This window comes from Chionomys nivalis, chromosome 23 (assembly GCF_950005125.1).
Source record: "Chionomys nivalis chromosome 23, mChiNiv1.1, whole genome shotgun sequence".
Classification (NCBI taxonomy): Eukaryota; Metazoa; Chordata; class Mammalia; order Rodentia; family Cricetidae; genus Chionomys; species Chionomys nivalis.
In genome coordinates, this window is record NC_080108.1 from 9,407,501 (window position 1) to 9,433,566 (window position 26,066).

Here is a 26,066-nt window from a genome sequence, read left to right on the forward strand (position 1 = left end):
CAGCTAAATGCTGTGGGTTACAAAACAGAGCAAAATGGCAAGAACCTAGGAATGGGGCTAGTAGGGAGGAGGAGACTTGACTAAATTTAAAGAGTAACAAGATAAGAGGTTAAAAACAATCAGAATGTATTATATATGTATAAAATTGCTAAAGAATGAACTTAATTATCAAAAATAAAATATAAAAAGCAAATAAGAAAGGCAGCCAGTGTCAACCTTTGACCTCTACATATATTCACATACCCTCCACATACACATACAAAAAAAGGTACATACTTTACTTAGAGGATAACACAGCCAAAAAGTCCTTCTTCAGCCAAAATGTAAAATTGTGAGATCGGTTTGAACAGCTCTCACTGACAATGCAAAAGGAGTCTAGAAGCACCTGGTTAAAGTGAACAAGGAAGAACTCAGTCATTGCTGAGTTGGTCACACAAGAAGAAACGTGCTCCTTAGATAGGAAGTCAATGGAAACACTGTGGTCTGACTCTGAAATGGAGAGTGACATTACCCTACCACCCTTGCTCTCCCCAACGACAACACAATTCTAGCTGATCACGGAGGGGAATAAAGGTCCCTCCTTCTGAAGATGTAGTCAGCAGATGGGTAGTGGTTCCGAAAAGGGCTAACTAAGTACTGTTATTATGAAGATGCCCTTTGGTAAAGCTGACTTCCAGCTATTGAAATTCTAGAAGAGTAATGAGGCTAAAGAGAAAGAGAGATTTTTCAGCAATTAGAAGAAAACAGTAATTAGAATCATAGGATGAAATCCAAATGAGAGGCTGTCTAGGGAACAGGTGAGACTCATAGAAACACTCCTCCTTGAGTTCCTTGTGTAGGACGAAACATAAACTGATTACAAGGATGGGGTTTTGAAATTCTCATTCTTCAAAGGTCATGGGCTAAGAGGCATCCAAGAAAGATGTGCCCAGTCATGTACAGGTCAGCAGAGGCCAGGGACTCTCATCACTGCTTCTGGTATCCAAAGAGACATAAGTGAATCCATCTGCCTTGCAGACATTCTTTAGGGGCAGCCCGTGAGTATGATGTACTGGTTCTCCTCTTGTGTTGCTCGGAGTGTTCCTAATGCTTCTATCATTCTGTAAGCCATACCCTTGAAGTTAAGTCTGCATGTTCCAAACAACCCCACAACCTACAAAACAAAAGTGCTTGATAATTCCACCCTACTTCTTTTCCAAAATTCTATGGCATCCGCTGGTCTAAAAACAGATTGATAGTAAACTATAAACAATTTGACAGTGCCCTTCTTCTCTATTGTCTCGTACTCTGGTTTTATGTTTTCTATGAAGAGCAAAATACATCTCTATAATCACCTCTGATTCCCTTTCTGCCTCTGAAACAAGACTTTTGCTTTAAGTGGACACCTGGGCATGAACAGCTAGCACATTGAACCAGTTAGAGAGAATGAAAAAATCACTAATGGGATTTTTCAGAATAAAAAAAAAATCTATAATGAAATGGATGTGATGAAAGGAGGAAAAATAAGAGTCACTTTCTTAGAAATAAATTATCTTTAACTCTCCAGGTGCCTCTCGGCTGAATTTAATAACTAGTTCAAAGCAGAATTGCTGAAATTCTCTGTCTACATTCAGAGTATTAACTGAATTTTATACAGAATATTCTACTGAACCATTTCCACTAACCCCACAATAAAGACAACAAAAAAGCTTGCCAGCAATAGGAAGAAGAAACAGTTGTGGTTTGTTTATGGAATATACTGCTGGAAAGTAATCAAAGTAGCCATATCATTGCTAATAAAAACAAAAATTAATACCATAATATACTCTACATAAGATATAAAATAACAAATTATTTTATTTACATTAATTTTTAAACTATGTACAGCATTAGAAATAAGATGTGAAGAATGAGTATGGTCCTCAGTGTAAATACCCTAACATATTCCAGGAGGTTGTTTAACAGACTGTTGTTGAATTTTGTCACATCTTCTTTAGTTTATTAATTATCTATTGCCTTAATGAGATAGTTATACAAGTTGATTTTATATTAAATCAGTGTTCAGAACTTATGGTTCTGTTCTTATGATACAGTCATAGCAGCTAACTTTTTTCTAATTTTACATTTGTTAAATTCTTTTCATATTTTAGTGACTGTATTTTTTTTAAATAGGACTAGATTTATTAAGGGAAAGCACTCTCAAAAATAGGAGTGTGCTACTCAGCAAAGAGACAATCGCCAAAGGCCTCATTCTAACCTTTTATGAATAAAATAAAATATTGCTCCTTTTTATTTATCTGAAAAAATGTATTATATCTTTTTAAATATGAGGAGTAAATTGTCAGTACAACAAGTTTACAAGACTTATTGTATAAGTATTGTTATGCCTAGATCTCAGGGACCACCAAAAGACCACCACAGATACCAAATCCTGTAAGTTAAAGCAAAGAACCTTTATTCAAATTCAACCTAGGACTTTCCATTTGTCCAACACATTGGCATTATCAGAAGTCTTCGACCCTAGTTGAGGCAATATTTTTATCATAACAGAGATTGGGATGAGAGATTTCTAAGGTTCAGGACACATGGTTGGCTGACATTTGTCTACAGGTGTCTTGGTGAAAGGGTATGGATGAGTGCTGGGCTATGGGACATCAGGTGATCATATTTAGAGTGGTTGGAACTTTGGGACTTTCCTTTGGAATGTTAGGCATTTTTCCTTGGAGTCTATTCCTGGATGGTATCTGGGAGGTCTCAGTTTGTGGTATTTCCTGGAACCAGGTATGGCCAGAACTTTACAGCCTTGTGATGACACACAGATTAATAGAAATGGGTTAATTCAAAATGTAAGAGATAGATAAGAGTACACCTAAGCTATTGGAGAAACAGTCTTGTAATTAATATAGTTTCTGTGTGATTATTTGGGTCTGGGTGGCTGGGAAAAAATTTCTCCATCTACAGAAATAAAATGATAGACAAGTTGCATTCCTACTGGAAGTTTTGATGATAAAGAGACCTTCATGCAAGGAAATACCAATGGTTTTCAAGATTTGAGAACATCTCTGGCTAATAACCAGAAAAGAAGCATAAATTCCAGCTCTCATCCAAAAGGAAGTGAGTTCAGGCCAATCTAGAATGTTCTCTAGCAGATTCTTCATAAAGCTTCCAGATTGGGTTGAACACGGGGGAGGGAGGAAATCCTATGTGGTAGTAGCATTCCCTGAGCAAGAATCTCAGACTGAACAAAAGAGAGAATATGAACTGAGCATCAGAATTCATTTCTTGCTGCCTACTGATAGTAGCCTCAATGTGACCAGATACCTCATGCCCTGCCTTGACACCTTCAAACTATAAACCAAAGTCAATTTTCCTTCCTTAACTGCTGGAGCAAATATATCCAGATATTTTCTCACAGCTGTGAGAAAAGTAGATAAAATTAGGATAACTCAGTGCTTCAGACCCTCAGTTGTTTCAGCTATAAGGAGAAGTTAGTGCATATTGTCTGTAGATCCCACAGAGAAATGGACAAAGTTGCCATAGAAGTCGTCTAACTTGAGAGACTTGGCAAGTTTCACCACTTTACTTCTTTGTCGTGATTGTTGTGCTATAGATGTTAAAATCCTCTTCTCCCATCTATTATATATCCTATGGAATGGGAGTGTCTGAGACTCCCAAAACCCAGAGATGACTTGACTTTTGGTAGATAACTTCACCTTTTTCTCAACAGTCCAACACTTAGCTTCTTGTTACAAATAAAGGATTCATTACTATTTAGTGTGTATTTCTAAGACTTTTATTTAAAATTTCTATACCATTCCTTGTTTTCTCCTTTTGTTTAGAAGTTTTAAACTTTCTTAACCCTGCAAGTGGGGGCAAAAAGGAATATTGTGAGAAGAATACCCAACCGCCAGTAGACTCCCACTATTAGAATAAAATCTCCAAAATATCTTTTTGAAGGCTATTTGCAAAAGATTTGGCAGGATGATTATTACATGTGGGTAGCATACCAACTTCTATGGTAATTATGTGGGCTGTGAAAGATTCTGAGAACTAAAGTTGAGTTGCTGCCTAATGAATGTATTCATTAACCTTAATAGCATCAGGGAAAGAAAGGAGTGGGCCAGGTGGATGGGTATCACTCTTTCAATCATACCATAAGACATATACGGTGTTATTGTCTTATCATCTGAATAGTAATTGGATCTGACACCTGAAATGAAATCTACATGCTAGACATTTATCATTTAAAGCTTTATTCCTAATGAGTTACATTAATCTTACAGGGGGAGGGGAGGAGGGCTCTAAAATTTGAACCCAGAGCATAGCAAGTACTAGTATGTGGTTTATAACCTATCTCCCAACCCAATGATAAGTTACAGATAAACATTTATTGAATGTTTATATGCATCAATCATTAAAATCTATACAAAAATTCCCAAAAATACGTAGGTGCTTTGAAAAATTATACATAAGTATAGGTATATCTAATGTGATAATTTCAACACTAATAGAATGGTAATGTCGCCAGTGTGGAAGAGAAGTCTGCCTTCCTGACTCTCCATTCCATCTCCAGATTTCATATATTATTTGCATAATAATTGTTTGGGAAAGAAGTGAATGTAGTACTTTGGAAATGGGAAGGAAGTAACTGATAACTTCAGGAGAAATTGAGCAAATTTTTAGTAAATTGAATTCAAGCCAAGTCTATCTCTTTGATGGATAAACTGGGTTTATTCAATCAAGAAATATGTGAGGAATTGAGTGAATGGCACTTCACGCGGTGGGAATTCCACACTCAATATATTAGAAGCATAGTAGTGTAAAGTATATGAGACACCTTTCTACCGTAAAATATTCTTGAAACTTACCTGCTAGACATTCTTGATAAGTTCAAAATGAACGAACCTATTTGGGCTTGTGGTTATTGAGAATTTTCTGTTTCTTCACTAGCTCCTTGTTGATTTGTGTTTTTACTATACATTGGAAATATCTGGATCATAATGATTTTAAACTTCCAACAGGAGTTAACAAGGCCAATAACAAAGCACCATCTTCTAAATTGTTAAAAAGTAATTTATATCCTAGACAAACAAAGAATGAAAGAACAAAGTTAGAGATGAGCAAATTAACATTCTTGATTCCAGATACTTTTCATCTATGGAAACACTATCCACAATAGAGTTTATCAAGACCAGCTTTTTGCGCTTTTTGCAAACTCCATTAAATTCAATGAATGAATTGTGAAGCGCAAATTGAGCCCATTGTCATCTCACATTTTTACATAACATTCATAATCACAGTGTTACATAAGAGCGAGCTAACATTAACCAAAGAACAATTTGAATTCACATATCCATGGAGAAGGGGACCCTGTTTGACAGACGAGCTTCCTGTCCTGTCTGCAGCTCGCCCATGCATCTCCTGGGTGCCAGAGAGCCCCACACTCTCTGCTCAGCAACAACAGAGGGAGGAATTGAGGTAAACAAGCCCCCTTCACTTCAACTTGTCAGCTTTAAATAAAATCTTCTGGAACTGAAAATGAGAGACTTGCGAGAAGATAATTGTGTGAAGTATTCAATTCAACACTGGGGCAGATTCACTGTTTTCCTTCGCATTCCCTAATCTGCTACAAAAGTTTCTTAAAATTAGTCCGTAGATAACTTTAATAAGATATCTTGTCTAAGGAGCCTTAGGAGAAGAGTTGGCTCTTTTTTTTCTTATTTCTTTTTCTCCCTTTCTGTTCTTTTGCCACTCACGTCATCATGGGTAACCTCTGTAATCCACTGCAAGATATTTTAACCCTTATTATTTTTGTATGTAAATAGCAATAATATCATACCATAATGTGTTTTAATGAATATTATGTATGTTTTGGAAATATTTCTCAATCTTATTTTATTTTTCTTTTAATGATTGTTGTAATGTAAATGAAAAGTATATTTAAGGTTGATTTGATTAGTTGTTAAAATTACAGGAAAATTACGTATGATAAAATTGTAAAACTTACAGTGTATTTTTGAAATATGTAAAATTCCATTAAAATGTTAGCTTTTTAATCTATAATTCAAGGTAAGATTATTGCCTTCTGGCATCTGAATTCTAGATTTTCCATCATTTTATTGCCTTGCTTTCTACTTCTAACAGGATGGTAGGTGGCAGTCACCGCTGGCAGAGAGTACAGGGTCTTCGTGAGTCCTGCAGTAGCCACTTTACAAAGTGGTACCTCAAACCAGAAAGATTTGTTTCCCTGGGATAATTTTGCTCTAAGCTGACAGACTTGTTTGTGTTTGTGTGTTTCCCCAGTGACGGCTGGGCTGATAGGTATGACGTGACAGATGGGTACCAGCGAGAAGCTGTTGGAGGAATTACAATCAAGCTCCAATCCCCCGATGTCAAGTGGTTTGATGACTATTATCTGAAACTCCGGCCAGAAACAAACCTCAGAAACCCTTGGTTTCAAGAATTCTGGCAGCATCGTTTTCAGTGCCGGCTGGAAGGGTTTGCACAAGAAAACAGCAAGTACAACAAGACTTGCAACAGTAAGCCGATTTATTGTTTCATTTAAAGTGGAAAAGGCTAAGGCTCCAATTTGTGTGAATTGTGTCATGGGGATACTGACTATCATTTGTTAGTGAGGAGAACTCTACCATAAATAGAGTGGGTATTGCCACTTAATAGCGATAAACAGGTTTTATTCTCACTAACAAAAACATATCTGAACAAGTGTTTACTCTGTTGAGATTTAAAATAATTAAATTACCGCTATTTATAGCATTCAAAAATTGAATGTGTTTCTGTACAGCATTGTGCTGGAAGCATCACATAAATTAGCCGCAAAGTGAAGTGAGTCGACATCTCTGAAGGCAGGGAAGCTGTTCTATGCATTTTGTCACCTTGAACAGTTAGCAAGGTTATGGCACATAATCGTAAAGAATAAGGTCAAAGAGAAGGACTACTTCCTACTTCTAAAACTAGACCAGAAATAGTAACAGGAAGTTTGCAGTGTGTAATTATAATGTTTTAAGAACCATAACCCCACCAAAGCCATTATTCAGTCATTAAGCAAGTATTTACAATAGCTCAACAATGTGACAAACCATTACTTTAGTTAAAAGGGTAATAAGATATGGAAGGCTTGTTCCTGTCTTCAAAGTTTAGCATATTATAAGCGAGGGAACACTGCTGAGAAAAACTGCAATTCCATGCTGCCAGTGTGGTGAGTGACATATGGTTTAGGCAAAGGAATTGATTATATGTAGTACATCCTACGATAGCCAGGCAGAGCTGAAATTAATATGTAAGTCAACTTTACCAAAGCTTTGTTAAAACTGATAATGAATTTGTGGAGAGTGACTTATCCCACATGTTGCAATAAGAACCAGACATAAATTTGCAAAGAGAGTGAATGTCTCAGTTGCTGGGCTAGTTTTGTCCATCTTGTGAGAACCGTAGTTTGTGTCAGCCTTTGCCACTGGAACTCAAGACAGTTCCACCCCACAGACAGGTTGCCATATCCCCGTATCAAAATAAGGAAAATGGCGAGCTCATTAAGCAGCCTCTCATTTAGAGAACATCCATCCTGAGTTTTGATATCATTTTATTCTTTTCATGAAGTGATGGAGTTCATAGTGATGGTCTGAGCCTTAGGGAAACTGGGACTTCAGATTCTGAGAACACAGCTTGTACCACCCGACAGGACTATGGTTTTTAGTCCCAAAGTCACTGTGTGCCTGGTCTTCAATGTTCTTGAGAAACCTTATGTTCCCCTTGGGCAATATTGATTTAGCTTCTGTCTGACTTTGTCCTCCTGTATGCTGACTTTGTCCCCTTGTATGATATTTTCTACTAACTTTATCTCATTTCTCTCCTGAAAATAGTATATAAGGTGCTGTACTTCTTAACAAGCTTGCTTGGCATAAGCCATGATTTTATGTAAGACCAACCAATCCCATGTGTTCTGGCCTTTTCGTCTCATTTCCTGACCACCTTCCACTTAGGGGCATGCAATGAAGAATGACCTAGGTTTAAGTCACGATTCCATCTTTAATTTACTTTTCAAAGTCTTCATTAGTGATTTAGCTATTGTTCAGAAATATTTGAGTATCTCACAAGCTGAAAACTTGACAGAAAATAAAAACTAGATTTTTGAGAGGAAGTGATTATCTGAGAGTAAGAGCTGCTAGAATTTAAGAACAGAATTATAAAAGCCAAATAAAATGAAACAAGTACCAAACTTAATACCAGGTAATAGATTTCTCATTAAGGCCCCAGATACTAATATTTAAAGAAAAATAAACTGGGAGAATTCTTATTTTAAAAGTGTATCCAATTATCTATCCCGGTGCTTGGTACATGTGGTTTTCCTTGATAAATACCCATCATCAAAAATTATTCACAGAAATGCCAAGTGAATGCCATATATGAGGACACAGACGCTATCCCCCAAGTAAAGAAGTGTCTAAGGACTGAAACTTGAGTCCAATATGCATTTGAAACAGAGGGTGCAGAGACTTGAGTCAGTTGCTGGATGCAGAAGGTGTATTGTATTAAACAGCAGATTTAGACTCAGGACGCCTAAAAGAAATTCAACCTATAACCACTGAGAATAAAACACACACACACACACACACACCTTAGCCTTTCCAAGGACTTGTTCTTCATAGTGATATAGGTTATACAGTAACGGGCACTGCTTGTAACCAGTGCCACTCATGGAGCACAGAGAGGGAGCCAGACTCGATTTTAATATACTTTTTGCTTGTACTAGTTGCTACAAATGTGTATAGCCTCAAAACAGGGGCAACTACACAGGTTTCTCCTTTCCGCAGCCTCCACGAATGGCCTACGGTTTGAGCATCTTAGTAATTGCCAGTGCCACAACCTTTAAAACATTGTAGAGAATGACTCCCAGACCAGATGGGTTCTAAATAAAGAAACTGCTGTCCCCTACAGCTGTGACATGACACTAAAATAACAGGACAACTGTCTATCAAAGGCAGGGTCACTGAGAAGATCATAGGAAAAAGCTTGACTTGTTCAAAAGATAATTTGCATTAATAAATTGTAATTAAGTACTTGCAACATCATGCAAATCAAAGGTGGAATCCAAAGAGAATGTATGATCTGGCATTTAACATCAAAGCATTTAAGTTCTACTCAAGAACTAAGTATGCAGTATTAAAGCAAGCAGAGTCCTATATGGCCTCAGAAAATACATAGAGTTACTGTTATTTGCCACTCATTTTTCCTAGATGCCAGAGCCACATAGCACCAAACAAAATAGATTAATACAGTTGCAATCACAAAACATTTATTCTTGTGAAGGGAGAAGAGAACAAGACGAAACCAATGAGCAATTCATTCATTTTACATTAGATTATCATACGACAAACATAAATCCCAGAAATAGGATTTATACTGTTGAGAGGATACAGTTTTAGTAGAGTAAGTCAACTGGGACTTTACTGAGAGAGCAGATTTGCATGAAGTCCAGAAGATGAGTGGATGATGCTGGCATCCACCAGAAAAAAGAAAACACAGTCTAAAGAGGTGTGCAGTCATCATACTTTAGGCAACAGTTGGAGGCCAGTGGAAGGAATAGAGTTGGACTGTGAAAAGAGAAAAAAGTGACAACCGAAGTTGAGTTCTCCTAGCGCTTTGCGGGCGCTATATAGCGAATCTGCTATAAAGCTCCAGAGAACCAAGAAGCCAGGATTTGAGCAAAGGAAGGCACCTCTTGTCATTTGTTTCAGGGTTGATGTTGTTGTTATTGTTTGCATTCTATTTTGATATCACCTTGATTATGCTTCACTTTCTCACAGACTGTCAGGTGGTAAAGCGTTTACTTCAGTGTCTAGCTTATATGGGAAGAATTCTGGACATATCTGCTTAGGAGTAATCACTGCCTTTCAGAGTATCTAAGAACAATGGAAAGGGACTGTGGGTGGGAAAGACTCAGGGAAGAGCAAAGGATAGACAACAATATGAGAGAAAGAAAATGACGTTAGAATTGAAGCATCCGTTATAAAAGAATTTGTGTTTGAACATGGTTAGTAACAATGAAATTCTAGTCCACAAGCCACCTCACGTTTCATTGGGTTTGGAAGTGTATCTGTCATGTTCAGAAATGGCTTAGGAATTAGATTGATTGACGTGGGAGAGAAGACAAAGAAACAGAGACAAAATGGAAACCTTATGGATGTTTGATGCATAGCTGAAATGTCTGAGTTTGAGAATGAATTGCAATGCAAAGATGTTGAATATTTTTAAGCATGCCATTTTGGAATGCCATTAATGATGATCTGGTCATTATTTGAAGGAATTTCATCTTTCAAGAATTTTTCTTTAACCATTAAAACTAATGGAAATGTCTTTTTTTGTGAAGAAAAGCTCCCCGATCTTTCATGCATTATAGCAATGGTGAGGCCAAGATAGAATAGATACTCCATAAATTCATTCCTTTCCTTCTGATTTCATGGGAAAGCCTCATTTTCGAGCCTACCTTGCAGTAACTAACTAGTGTTGGCCAACAGAATGGGCTGTGAAGTGATGTGCACCATTTATAGACATGATACCTAAAAACTCACTAGAGATTCTAGACTCACACGCCTGCCCACATCCAGATGACTGAAAATAAGCATTCAGGAGAGCCAAAGTCATATGATAGAAGTGTCACTTGGAAGACTCAAGAGCTTCACAGTTGGCCTTAAACTGTTATGTGAGCAAGAGATACACTTGTATTGGGTTAAGATGCAAGATGTTTGATGGTTGTCATAACAACTTTTAATGACCAGGACTTGCTACCTTTCTGCCTTTCCCAGTGGATAATAATTACCATGCTTTTGTCAAGATGTGTAAATGCCAGTCAATGAACAAAGTGACTACTACAATTATAGGATCCATCTGTTACCATAGCAACTCCCCAGTGAGTCACAATTTACTTCCTTTCGGAATATATCCATGATATTTAAGCTGTTTCTTCCAAAATATTGTACAGTTTAGTTAGAGGCTTCATGATTATCAGAACAGATACTAAACAGTCCCTGAATGGCATATGATTTATTTTCATTTAATGCATTATTGAAATGAATCCAGAGTGTTTATTAAATTTAAATTTGATAAAGAAAAAAATTAACTTTTTCTTTATCAAGTTATCCTTTTTTCAAAAGTCCATTAAAGAAGATCATGAGCTAATTTTGAGAATAATGGGACAAAATTCATTTGCTAGTTGGTCTCTTCCTTCTGACGTTTCTAATTCATCATATTTTAAATACAGAATTCATAGGAAGTAGAGAGTGATTGAAATATTGGGGTGAGTAATGTAACTCAATCAGGAAATGATCACCAAATAAGCCTGAAGGCATGAATTTGGTCTCTAGCATCCAAGTATACAGCAGGGTTGACAGAATGAAGTGGGCAGAGGTTACTTTGGTGATTTCAAAATTAGTTAACAGACAACATTTTAATAGAAAAGGTGAAAATAGGGAAATGAATTAATTGGAAGGATTTTTACAAGGAAGATAAGGTCTGCTAAAATATTTCAAGTTTGATGTTACAAAGGTGCATGTTTTCAGATAACTAGGAGATATCAGAGAAAGATTGTAGTGTGGTACAGTGATTAAAAAAAAATACCTGTGTGAAATTACTGACAGCAAGTAGAAGACTAGAAACCTGTATAGAAGCAATGAGAAGCCAAAGAGAGTGGTTAATGGAGCCAACCCTAATGTATGTCTTCCGATATCACTTCAGGAACAACTGAGTCCATTGGACCCCAAAATTCTGCCAATATAAGGTAAACTCACATATTACTAAATGTGACTAATACTGTTAAATTGACTGAAGCGTGGTGGCAAAGTGTTTTCTGACAAACTTTGGTATTTGAAAAGCTAGATTTATTATATAGGTCTTCAAATTAATACCTTTGTGATATGAGACAAGTTATTTGAAGTTTCATCCCTTAAATTCTTCAGCTGAAAATTTGGGATGACACTAAATCTCTACATCATAAAAAGCCCCTGAGAACATGCCATGAGCATTTACCATAGGATCTTAGCAGATGGCTTAGGAAAGAAACGTCTGGCCACAGTACTGAACAGAGGAGGTCCGTGATAAAGTGTGGCTGGGTTTCAGCGAGAGCTCAGTTCTATCTCCTGGCATGTGGACGTGTTTTTCAGAGTTCTCACTTGTCAGAAGAGAAGGAGAAAAGGACCACATGTCTCTTCTAAAATAACTAACCCTCTTGTGAAGGCCCTGTCCTCATGGCTTTACCCAAACTTAACTACCTTCTCGAATTTGTGAGAGGACTCCATACCATGCCCTCTTAAATACTTAATACAATTCAATAAATTGTCACCATTAGGAATACTCCTTAGCCTCATCCATTTCTCAAAAAAAAAAATTCATAACACTAAGCATTCTCAAACTTAAGAACATATTCAAAAGCTGTAATTCTGAAAAGAAAATAAGTTAAGAATTTTATTCTATAAAGAAAGAGAAATAAATAGAAATTATAAAGTCTCCATCAAAGAAGAAACATTCTAAAAATGTTTTGCACTTACAGATTATCTGCAAACTTGCTACAACAAATGTTTCATGTTAGGAGATTATGCATATTTTACTTTAATTGAGGTGCTTGCTAGGTTTATGTCAACTTGTCATAGACTACAGTCATCTTACAGGAGGAAACACTGATTGAGAAAATGCCTCCATAAGATCAGGCTGTGGTTAAACCTGTGGAGTATTTTGTTTAATTAGTGACTGATAAGGAAGACTCAGTGAATTGAAGGTGGTGCCATCTCTGGGCTGATGGTCCCGAATTCTATAAGAAGGTAAGCTGAATAAGCCATGTAAGAAACACCCCCCCCCCCATGGCCTGTGCATCATTTCCTGCCTCTAGGCTCATGCCCTGTCTGAGTTGCTGTTCTGGCTTCTTTCAGTGATGGGATGCAAAGTCCCTTGCATGTCCACAAAACCCTTTTCTCCTCAACTTGCTTTTTGGTCATGGTGTTTTATTGCAGCAATAGAAACCCTAAGACAATTGGTAAATGTTGTTCCCAAGGAATACAAGTGAAGAAAGAAAGCAGCAGTCAAGCTATTTAATGGCCTAGTACAACATCCAAGTTATGGCAAAGTAACTCATAGCATATAAAAACTGACTTTAGTGGTGTGTTTCTGTGTCCTTTTGTAGCAGTGTAGTCTTGGCCACCAACTATTTCCACTTCTGTTCTAACCTGTAAAATTTGCTTTCAATTTATAGAGTTGTTGGCAGTACTAGCTAAGGAATGTGTGCCTGAACGTTTGATGTGCAGACACCTGGTTAGAAAGGAGCCATCTGCTCCTCACCTGCTCTATTTTTGTGACATCTCTTGGTGCGCTCTTCCACGGCCTCTGAATTCCACCTGGCTTTTCTCTATTGGTTTGGGCTATGGCATTGGGGAGTTATTACAGCCCTCTTTTCCCGAAGCTAAAAGTCATCCCTTCTTTTCCAGGATAGTATTTTGTTTTGTAACCATTCTTTTTCATAAAACCTCTTGTAGAACATCCCTTATAGATTATAAGGCATAAAGTGCATGGCATATTTAATGCAATATAAGTTAATACAGATACGTGTGAGTACTTAATAATTTTAATAGTAATCTAAAATAATGATCTTAGTAGAAGGGACACACTAGCCCACTAGATATTCTTTTGTAATGATACTTTAACTAGACTCAAAGAGGGTATGTGGTACACCTTGAATAGAATGCAAAGATACTGGATATTCAAACAGGAGGACACAGGGAGAGGCATTTCTTTTATTTCCCTGCATTTCTCTGTAGAAAAGTGCGAAAGTAGGGCACATTCTCATCTGAGACCAAGTTTGGCTGTTTAGTTCCTTCTTTTCTCAGCAAAATCAAGATAATAAACTAACTTGCCTGGACATTAGAAAATGTGACTTTCTGGACCTTGGGCATTTGAGCTACTTAATCTGCTTCTGGGAGACCTGCCAGATATTACTGGTGTAATATTTTAATCCGGGAAGAAGGGAATTTGTTTATTAATTTCATTGATTATAGTTTGAATAACAAAGCAATTTCTTATTTGAAATACAGGCATTATTTTATAAAACTCTACCTTATTAATGAACATTGAGAAATAGTGATTTATATTTTGATTCCCCATCAGTAATATCTTCTTAATGTTACTATACAAAGTGGGATGATGGGCATGGCTAATTCCAGGAGTCCTAACAGAATAGATACACTTGACCACTTCATTACATTTATATTGCTATAATAAAACACCATGACCAGAAGCAGCATATAGAATGAAGAGTTTATTTGAGCTATGGTTCCGGAGGGATAAGAAAGAATCTAACATGACAGGGAATTGTGAAAACAGGTGGTAGGCATGGTGGCAAGAATAGTCAAAAGCTCACATATCAAACCACCAGCAGGAATCAGAGATAACAAATTTGCAATGGTGCAGTGTTAAAGCTCTTAAACCCTTCATGCAGTGGCACACTTTCTCCAAGAAGGTCACCTCCTAAGCTTCCCCAAACAGTGACACCACCTGCCAAGATTGTGAGGAACATTTCATTCAAACCACCATACCAGCCAGTCCTTGAAAACAAATAAAGGAGCAGTGATCAAGAAAGGAGATGAGGTTTGTTCTCAGCAGAACTGTATTTCAGAGATTTAAGGTCTAGTGACCTAAGATCTCACTGTTATTTAATAAAGAAAAAAGAAAGAAAGAGAGAGAGAGAAAGAAGAAAGAAAGAAAAGAAAGAAAAGAAAGAAAAGAAAGAAAGAACTTATTCCAAATCATCATGGTCTGACCATAGTATTATTATTATCTTAGGTAATTATTTCAAAACAGGCCATTTATGGCTTGGTTTGTATCAAAAATATGTCTGTTGCTTACTGTGTGTCTGTTCTTTGTCTTAAGCTATTCACACGTTGGACCTTTTGTTCTTGGTACCCAAGGTAGCTGTAGGAGAGAAATACTCAGAGCAATGCAGAAGTAATATGAAGAAACAAGATAGAGTCAGAAAAAAACACTGGAGTTAGCTAGGTCAAGTACTAGATACTCTTTAATTAGTGCCATCAGAACCCAATTCTGTTTCTAAAACAAAGGAAAAAGCATAGGAATGGCATGAAGTGTGCTATTTCAAACTCAGACAACATGGGATAGTTTAAAATTATAAACCACCAGCTGTGGTTAGGGTTGTGTTCTTACAAGTCATGCTCTAACTAACCCTCTCAGCAGCACGTGGTATGTTTGCTAGTCAAACATGCTCCAATGTTATCATCTACCGCCCTGCTAACTTTCTCAGTGTTATTAGAGAATGCAGAACAGCAGATATGAACAAGGGCTGGCTTTGGTACTCTTGGGAAAAAATTAATTCAGCAGACCAAAGGGAAAGGAAAATTCACCTACAGATTCGGTCTCTAAACTGAGTTGCAGACTCAGCCACAGGCAATTGAAAGGTGCTAATAAGTCTTCAGGATGCAAGGCATCTACCTCCAGGAAGGGGAGAAGCTAAGTCAGTGAACTGAATTTGACATCTGTATTTTCCTTCTCAAACAGTATGCATCAGAAAAAAATGTTTTCTTCAAGATTTTTAGCTTTTTTTTTAATTTGTGACTACTGTTCATTAAAAGAAAATTTTACATATTAAAGTCACCCAGATACTTTAAACAATGGTTCTGCAGTTCTAACTGCGAACTCTATCTTGTTAGTAGAATGTGTTACTCTTACCATCAGAGTGGGATAGTGCATTTGGAATGCTGCCAACCAGGAAACTTCTCCATGTGCCAATGTCCAAAGTTTATATCAGGGCTACATTTTGTAGACATGACTGGTTGATGTCCTTCTGGCAAAAATCCAGTCTCCACAACAGCTGCTTCTGAGTAACCAAACCCCTTACCTACAAAACATTGCTGTTAACATCGTTTCCTTTCTGGCATAGCCAGCCCTCACCCTAGATTGTTTGGCTTATCTAACCCTAATAAAAGGCAATTCTATCAGTTATGATATCAATGACCTCCCAAAAGTTGAAGACCGAGAATAGACATCTTAGACAAGGCCAAATTATTTACTACACTAAAGGTTGTTTCCTATATGCCAATTCCAGGATTTTACTTTTGTAAAACTTAAGCATTACTCTATTGGACTATCATCACACACTTAAACAAGACAGTATATCAATCAAATAGATTAAAGGTACTAAGTACTGGGAATAAATAGTAATCACTGAATTAAAACTTCTCTAATCAGTAAATAGTTTATCTGTGATGGCAGATCATATTCTAAATAACAATTTAACTCATATCATTGTAGTCTGACGTTGCTTGTTTGTTTCCCAACTGCCCAGATGTGAAATAATCACACAGAAACTGTATTATTACAATACTGTTTGGCCTATTAGCTAATGCTTCTTTTTCACTAGCTCTTGTATCTTAAATTAACCTATTTCTAGTAATCCGTATATCACCACATGGTTGTGGCCTACAAGTAAGATTCCTTCCGGCATCTATGCCTGTCTCCTGGTGGCTACATGCTTCTCCCTGACTCTGTCTACTCTCTCCTCCTCTATCTGCTTGGCATTCCCATCTTGCCCTACTCTGCACTACAATAGGCCCAAAACAAATTCTTTATTAACCAATGGTAATAAAACATATTCACAGAGGGGAATCCCACATCATATCATAACTATTTTTGTAATCACAATGAATTAATGATAACTATTATATTAAGTAAATTGAATTAAGCCTATCTTTTAAATTACTACTTGGAAAAACAGTGAATCTACCAAGAGTATTCTCGTGAGTAAAGGATCAAAGGAAGAAGCCTGTGTTGTGAGGAGTGGCCAGAGGGCCGCTTCCCGCCACCCTGCTAGCTTTACCCAAAATAATTACATGGAAACTGTATTCTTTTGAACACTGCTTGGCCCATTAGATTTAGCCTCTTATTGGCTAGTTCTTACATATTGATCTAACCCATTTCTAATATTTTGTGTAGCACCATGAGCTGGCTTACCAAGAAAGATCTTAACCTGTGTCTGTCTGGAGTGAGAGAATCATGGCAACTCACTGACTCGGCTTCTTTCTCCCAGCATTCTGTTCAGTCTACTCCGCCTACCTAATTTTTTGTCCTATCAAGGGCAAGCAGTTTTCTTTATTAATTAACTAATGAAAGCAACAGATAAATACAAGACCCACCTCCATCATTTCCCCTTTTTCTGTCTAAACAAAAAAGAAAGGCTTTCACTTTAACATAGTAAGATTACATATAACAAAACAGTTATCAAGCAAGAATTACAGTTGTAATATTTATATCTATTTTATCCTTTATCATGACTAAGGAAAACTATAACTATAACTAACCATTCTTTAACTCTATCAAAGACTCCAGAAGGATATAATATTACCTAAGCAAACAAGAAATCCAAAACTCTAGAAATGATAGAGACATCTCGCTGCCTGTATAGTCACCCAAAGTTCTTTTGTACCGTTAGGGCATCCGTCTTTGGCCTTCAGGCCAATAGTGTTCAGCAGACATTGCCATGAAGCAGGAAATTTTAAAGATAGTTTAGTCACTGTCTGTTGTGTCCTGTAGAATGTCTTGCAGACTCTTTCATGAGTCAGGAACCCCGAAAGACCATCTCACCTTTAGGCAAGTTTAGCAGTCCTCTCTCTGAGGGTTCTCTGTGTCCAGTCTATGCAACAGTCCAGGCAAAAGCAGTTTCTTGCCCAAATGGCTATCAAACTCTATAAGGAGCCTCTTTGATGCCCATCTTCCTCTTGAAGTAGCTGGTGCTGGTAGGAGTAGACATGTCTCATTGTTATGAAAAACCCTAAGTTATTAAAACATTTAAAATGCCATATTTTGTAGTCTTTGAAAGATATGAAGAATGTCTATCCAACTGATATATGTCTCTATATATCTAGAAAATCTAACTAACATGACTACAAGCTTAACTATATCCATTAGCAACCTATATTTTCTAATTATACATTACATTTTTAAATGAACTACACAATCACAATACCTTAATCAAGATCAGAAATACATATACATATAACAAAATTGACCTTAAATTTCTATCAATAAGGCAAAATTTATACCTATGTAAATTATTCATATCTATATCAAGCCTGTACTGGATCTCTGTGCTTTCATGGAAAGAGAGGGATCCACTCTTAACAACTTAGATACAGCTTTTCTCAGTCTTCATTGAAGTAAATACTGTCCCTGCCTTTATATTATTTAACTTTCTTTAGCTTTCTGAAAAGATGCTCCAATATAAGCGACATTTGCTAAATTTTCATTGCCTATGAGTCAGGAAATGCATAGCACGGCAAGCTGAGTCTGCTTCAACTCCCTGTTTGATAGGATTGGACAGTCTTACATAATCTAAGTGAAGAATACATCTAAACTAGCAATGGGGTTGGCATTCTATGAAGCATGTTTATAAATATTACACTGTCTTAATTTAATGATTTGGAAAACTTAAGTGGTCTCATTACCATACTCATTATCATAATTAACAATTTTAAGCCATTGCTTGCTAGGTTCTACACAATCATATTTTGTATTCCATTCAATCTTAGGAGGTAGTTACCTTGCATGTGCCAATGTGCCTTTACTGGTAGAAAAAGAAAAGCTTAGAGGGTGTCAATGGCTTCTTCGAGATTACATAACTAATAAATGACCTAATAACATTGAATCTAAGGCTATGTAATTCAGAATAAATTAAACTTTGTGCTGGTTCCCTCACTGTCACACTGGAGATTTATCTGCCTGTCACTATCAGATATTTTTATTTATTACATAATATAGTGTATGTATAGCATTTATCAGAGAACTCTATTGATTAAAACTGCTTTCTAAAAAGTATAATTTTTATTATTGCATTATTAATACAACAACTTATTTATTGCCAGTATGTACTAGGTACTAGTCTGACAGGTTCATGATATAATTCAGTAAATAATTCTTTAATTACATTTTCTGTGAAACTTACATTCCAATTATTAAGTATCTAAAAGTAAAAATAGATATAAATTTGAGTCTAAGTTGGTTCTGGGTAATTTTTACTTTCTCTTTTAAACATTTCTAGGCTTCTATATTTCAACAACATATAAAAATTAGTTATTTTCCTCTTGCGTATTACTGACATGAGAATAAAATTATCACTATAAAAATCAATATTTTATTTAAAGACATAAATCAAGCCCTCTTGCCAAGTACAAATTTGTTTCCTTTTCTTTTTTAAAACTTTAAAAAATTCATTTCAAACAAAACTATAAGTTTTCATTTTACATGCCAAATCCAGTTCCCAGTTCCCACTCCTTCCCCTCCTCCTGCTCCCTCCACCTCCCCCACCCACCCCACTGCCATCCACTCCTCAGAGAGGGGAAAGCTTCCCATGGGGAGTCCACAAAGTCTAGCACATTGCCTTGAGGCAAGACCAAGGTCCTCCCCACTATATCTATGCTGAGCAAGGTACCCCTCTTAAGAGAATGGGTTTTAAAAATCCAGAACAAGTAGTAGGAATAAATCCTGGTCCCACTGGCAGTGACCCCATAGACTGCCCCAGCCATACAAGTTTCACCACATTCAGAGGGCCTAGTTTGGTCCTACACTGGTTCCCTCACTATCACACTGGAGTTGGTGGGCTCCTGTTCGTCCATGAACCTTGTATGTATGTATGTATGTATGTATGTATGTATGTATGTATGTATAGCATAGCTTCAAGTCAACTGGACACACTTCATTGATTGCTTTCCCTCTTTCTCATCCCCTTCTGAATATTTTAGCATCTTATAATCCTTACTTACATGCTGGTCTAAATAATTCAGAATTATCATAACCTTTCCTATACCTTAAAGATCACCTCCCACCCTGGGGCTCAACAAAGCCCCCAAAGGTTCATGTCATCCTCATGTACTTGATTTGGCTTCTTTTTGTTTTTTAACTCTCCTAAAAATAAAGTCCCATCTTCACTACTTAAATAGACATTTTTAAAAAGGTTTTTTTTTTTTTCTAATTCAGACACAAAGTACTCTCTAATTATCACAGTTCACTTTGTAGAATCATTGAGGCCAAAACCTGTATGGTGAACCATGTGATTTCCCTTCTTCTGTATTAATGTTCAGACTTGAGAGGTAAGCTCTTCACTTTAACCTGGCTTTCTCCTGGCTCAAGGCATGAGTCTATCCATGGAATGCAAACCTTTTGAGTGCCAGGAAGGGCATTTTAGCACAAATCTAATTTGTGTTCTCTTTCCTTTATATTCTGCCAGATGTAAGAAATGGCAAGCCCACAGTTCTATCTCATCCTCCTCATCACTTTTCCTGCCAAACTCAGATATTAATACAGATGCAAGAATCAGGATGTCACTCTCTAATGTAGATCCTCCCTTATGTAAACAAGTTCTTTCCGGGCAGACAGATGAACCTTAGCTGTACGTTCTATTAACGACAGCAAACTACACACAAACATTACCACAACACTCTTATGATCCCATCAAATCTGTGCTGCTTTCAAGGACTGCAATACATTTTCTAGCTTATCAGCTATTGGGGGGACATTCTCACACTAACGTTGAGATCTTACCCTTTAAAAATGTGGGTTTCCCCATATCACATTGAACATGACCAACCTGAGATTCCTCCCCGCAGCAAATATTCTCCATTCTTAGAAGGCTTGTCCTTGATTCTTTGTGCTCTCTGCCAAACTTGAAGGTAGTTCTACCATAGTACCCACCAAAGAATAGCACCTTCCCCAGATGCCTACCACTTCATTAAGAATTGCCTACTACTTACTTGAAGCCAAGGAGGGACTCTGTGTGTTTCATAAACTTCTTGTGCCTTGTAAGATCTGTTAGCTTCCTGCGTCCTAAAAAGCTCCGTACTCTATCCACAGAGAAATGTTTTAGCTTGGAGAAAGTAGCTATACAACAGTAACATTATAGACAGAGTGTAAACACATTTGAAGAGTTTAAGTCAGGCTTCCACATAAGGATGCATTCCCACCCTGATCCCCAATGAGAATTTGCTCCCCAAAACAGAAATTCTTTTCTTAGGCAGCAATGAATATATTTTTAATTGCTTCACAAAAATAAGTGTTAGGTGAGAACGAGACGGCTTGCAGTTAATTGAAGAACCTGCAAGCATAACCTTCAATTCACTATATTATAAACTACCAGCATTAAAATTATAAAATAGTTTATGGGTTCATTCTATTATTTTATTCACCTATTGTCTCTTAATCCCCAAGATTTACTATTGTCATGTTGTGTTTGTGCAAAATAGGGCACAAAGAGGTTAATTGGCTGGTCAAACAAAGACAAATAACTGATCAACTAAGTATTGTAACTTAACCAAGCTTCTAAAATGACATTTTATGAGATATTGCCTGCTATAAACAGAAAACATTTGTTTGAAAGAATGTTCATGACTAAAACCGGTTTTGACCTTTGCAGAATTATGTGAAACAGACAAAAAAAAAAAAATGAGTCTGTCACTACCACGCCCCATTTCCACACCACCAAGGGGACTTAAGGAGATTCAGTTTAATGGTTTTTATGCTACTAGATCTTGTCTTCCATGTAAGATGACAAATGAAGTCCATTGGAAAGGACACAGGGCATGTCACTTTGTTTGGAGCCCTGATGACATGCATGTGACCGTTAAGCTAGGGCTAAGTTTCAAAGATAATCTTTACAGAAACTGTTTCTTATACACTCCCACATTCCTTTAACACGGGCCTAACCTATCTGGAAGGTTTTAACTCTGGATGGTGGCAAAGTTTTACCAACCGAAAAGTTTTCTATTATTTAGAAAAGTGGCAGGACATACTTATCTCAGTTTTCTTATTTATAAAAAACTTAGTAACTGATAATAAGTTACAACTATAGTAATATTTTCTTAATAAACTTTCCCTTTCTTATTTGTCAAAATATGTTACATATGCCCTCTCACTTGCTCTTCAGATGTTATCAGAAGTTAATCAGGATTATCATTTCCATTCTCATACACAGGAAATGCATTTATAAGTGTAACTATTGGGTGTTTATTGAGAATTAAGAGAGAATAGAAGTGTGTTGTAGTAATGCCAGCCTGCAGGATACTTTGAACTACATTTTGAAATTCTAATTCACTATGTATTAGTTTTGTATCATTAGCTATTCTGCTATTGTCTGTGAGCTTACTGTTTCTCATATAAACAAGGGCAAAATATAATGCTCATGTACATTTTCTATGAGAGTTGAGGGGATGGGTGTAGTAACTCAATAACAGTAATTGTGAGAAATTCTCTCATTATCTTTGACTTCAATAACTAAGTGTCTTTGAAACATTTTGTGATCAAATGGTTTCTGTGAAATCATTATCACTATGGCTAAAAGTGGCAACGTGATTAGTTAGAGTAGTTTATACAATAAATAATCCCCACTATTGGTACAATGACCACCCCACTCATCTGTATCTCCATTGTAACATCATTTCTCTGCCTGGCTCACTGTATCTTAGGTTTCATACAGTTAATCTATTGGACAACTCTACATTCATTCACCTCTCATGACCCACCAATAAAATTGGCAATGCCAAGCACTATAATATATGCAGAATATAATGCTAAATAAAACCAAAGTGCACTTAGTACACAGAGAACCAGTTGTCCATTCTGAACTAATCTCAAATCTCTTGGTAGGGTTAGAGGCTTTGCAAACCAAAAAAAAAATGAATGTTCAACAAATATTAAAGGATTGAGTGATATGTTCACTTTAATCCACAGTATTAGAGCTTGGTAAAAATACAAGAGAAGCAACATTGTCTTTGGCTTCAGAAAAATCACACTCTATGTGGAGAGCAGTAAAGTTCATGGATAATTCTAATACATGTTATAAAGTATTATATGTTGTGTGTGGGAAGACGAATCAGCTCCTAAGGTATTTTCTTGCAAAAATGAGGATCTGAATCCAGTCCTCAGAACCCACATAAGTACAGAATAAAACTAAAGCAATTGCGCTGGTGTACACTTGTAATATCAGGACTAAGGAGGCAGGAATGTGCAGATCCCCATGTCTTATTGACCAAACAGCCATCTGACTCTAGGGCCATGAGAGACTTTGCGTCAAGAAACTGAGATAATGTTCTGTACCACACTCCATCTGTTCCTCAAGGAAACTTAGAGGAGAAAGACTACACTAATCCGTGGGTATGAGACAAATGAGTATAGACTGTTGTTAAAGTTTATGCTGATCTAGTAAACTGGAGGATATTGATTCTTCTAGACTAACCATGCATTCACTGGCACTGAGTAATTAGGTAGGCTTCCCATGTCAGGCGTGGTTTCCTTTTTGTTGAGTTGATCTTAAATCCAACTAGAGAGCTGATGGTCACCACCAAAGTACATGTGCTACTACTGCTGAACCCTTAGAATTATCTTACCTTGGTTGTTGATGTGGTTCATAAGCAACATAGCTGGGTAGGACTGTTGATTGTTCCTTCCTCCCTCGGGAATTTTCCTGGGAACATGAAAGCTTGTCAGAAGCTACACCAATAAAGTCTCACCAACAGGACTGTCAAAATGTGAGATGAACAAGGACAACACCAATGGATATGCCCAAATGAGGAAAAGTCTATGAGGCCTCAGCCCTACTCAAAGAGCTACAGGCAACTGAGGAAGGTTGAGAGGTGGTCTTCCCTAGGGAAAAAAAATTAATTGGTTGTGCAATGCCAAATAATCAACCCTGAAAATATATATGCATGCAAATAACATGAAATGGACTCACATGGTTATATTTAGGAATATGTATGTACATACATGCATGTACTAACAGTTAATACAAATAAAAGGCCATAAATTGAAGGAGAACAGGGAGAGACACATGGGACAGAAAGAAAGAAAGAGAAAAAAAGAAATGTTGCAATTGTATTATAATCTCAACAATAAAAATTTTAAAATTAGGAAAACAGCTTTTAAGGAATGATGCCTCTAGTTTTCTCACATATCCACAAACACAAAGAGAGAGGAGTGGGAAGAGAGAGACTGTTATATGTTGTAATGGAAGTATAGGTACATTTCCATGGAAACCCAAAGGTCAATGATTAACTTGCTTTGGGATATGCTTTGCCTTTCGGCCACAACAGGAAATAAACAGCTGTTCCCCCCACCGTGTATAGCAGGAATTCGTTGCTGTGTGCATCAGTAATAACTAGATATATTTTAAGAATGAATGAGAGTTGGGTGAGCTTGCTTCTATGCAATGTTGTTATTATAAGGTTATCCAGCAGCACCCTCAAGACTTTCAATTACCTTCTTGAACATGCTTTATTGTCTTCCCCTATGTTATTCTTTTTATTTCTCCTTACTTGTCCGTAGACAGAAAGTCATAGGAACAATATGAAAGTGTTTACATATTTAGAAAAAGAGCAGATATAAATAATTAGCATGCCATTTTAAAGTATATTTTGCTCATTTCTTCACCACAGAATTATAAGCTAATTTGCTAAAAAATATTATAAAATTATAATTAATTTGCCTCTCATAATGAAAATATCATTTCATTAATTTAAAGAATTAGGAGGCAAAGATTCTTGGGGACATTCTCCCTTGTCCTTTGGTCTTATTTTCCTCATTCTTAAACTGTATTGACCCAAACTAAGATGATATAATCTCAAATGAGTTCAGGGTCTAAGGAGACATCATAAAAAAGGAGAGAGTTGGTGTTCATTGGGTGAGAATGAGGAAAGTGTGATTATAACTTTGTTTTTAGGAGTATACAAAGCTGGTGCCATGCGATGTCTATAAACTAGCGCTTGGGCCACTCAGTCTGTATCTAAACACAATTTCAGCTGGAGACTTCCTTTCTGTGGCCTCTGGACTAGATAGGTGCTCTCTCAAGTCCCTGATAGCGAACACATTCTCAGATTCTGCCTTCCTATCATAGTTTTATTTTTCTTTGCTGAAAACACACTAAACTTCAAAGTTAAGCTGCCCAGATGAATTCAAAACCACATTCTATGAACTGCAAAATTAAATTTGTGATCACCGTTTGAAGGTTTTGTGTATTTGATAATCCTTCTGGCAACTTCTGACCTGATTCTATACTGATAAAATTGGCCCTAAATACTAAAGCTTGTATATTAAGATCCAGTGTGGAATAAAGAGATTAGAAAAAAAGTTTAGCCCTTTTTTCTTTTATAACAACTTCAAAGATGTCTGTAAATAGTTGACGATTTTAGAATCTTATGCTAAGCTGGGTCTGGCCTTGAGCTAAGTCAACATTGCTGAAGGAGTCCAATTCTTTGGCGTACCATTATGTGAGGTAATTAATATGCCCTTTTCCTCTTACAGCATACTGAATGAGAAAAGAAATTTGAATAAAATGAATCCTTTTATTATATGCATTCAGGCCATTGAAATTAGCTTAATAAAATTGGAATATTTGACTCCTAGCAAGGTTCTATCACTATGTCTATAGCTCAGATGTTGAGTTTCTTTTTGTTTTTGAGGACAAAGATTTTATTTTTTTCATTTTTGTATTACCAGCATGCAATACTCTGGCATGCAATGTAGACTTCAATACATGAGTTTATAATAAACAATTTAATCATCTTTGAATGAGACAATAAATTAAAGAACTAATAAGGAAGAAATTCTCCCTAGATCCAAGGCAGCAACATCAAAAGAATTAACTATAACTCTGCAAGTTTTACTAAAACAGCTGAAGAATGACTATTAGACCAAACAGAAATACATTGTTTAGAAATATATACAGAAGATCATGAAATACTGGTGAGACTTTTATATCACAACTATATGATTATAAGGTTTAGTGTTCTCCCACTTAATAACAGCCCACATTCTGGACATTTCAAATTTGATATTATATAATGTTGATGATGTTTTAATTTCATGTACAATATTTACTTTAAAAATGTGGAAATATAGTGATACATACCTGTAATCCCAGAAGTCAAAAAGTTGAGGTATAAAGATCCTGGCTTTGAGTCCAGCCTGGACTTTATAGCCTGATAAAGAAAGAAGGGGAGGTTAGAAACAGAGAAAGAAGGTAAGAAGGAGAGAAAGGTGCA

At 36.6% G+C, this 26,066-nt stretch overlaps 1 protein-coding gene across 3 annotated transcripts in view; it reads left to right on the forward strand.

Annotated features, from left to right (window-relative positions):
* The window catches only part of Grm5 (glutamate metabotropic receptor 5), a 353,740-nt gene that overhangs the window by 244,335 nt on the left and 83,339 nt on the right, over positions 1–26,066 (forward strand). For all 3 annotated transcript variants that reach the window (XM_057756230.1, XM_057756228.1, XM_057756229.1), the window contains exon 5: positions 6,283–6,518. In XM_057756230.1, the coding sequence (XP_057612213.1) occupies positions 6,283–6,518 (236 nt within the window). The remainder of the gene's footprint in view (positions 1–6,282; positions 6,519–26,066) is intronic.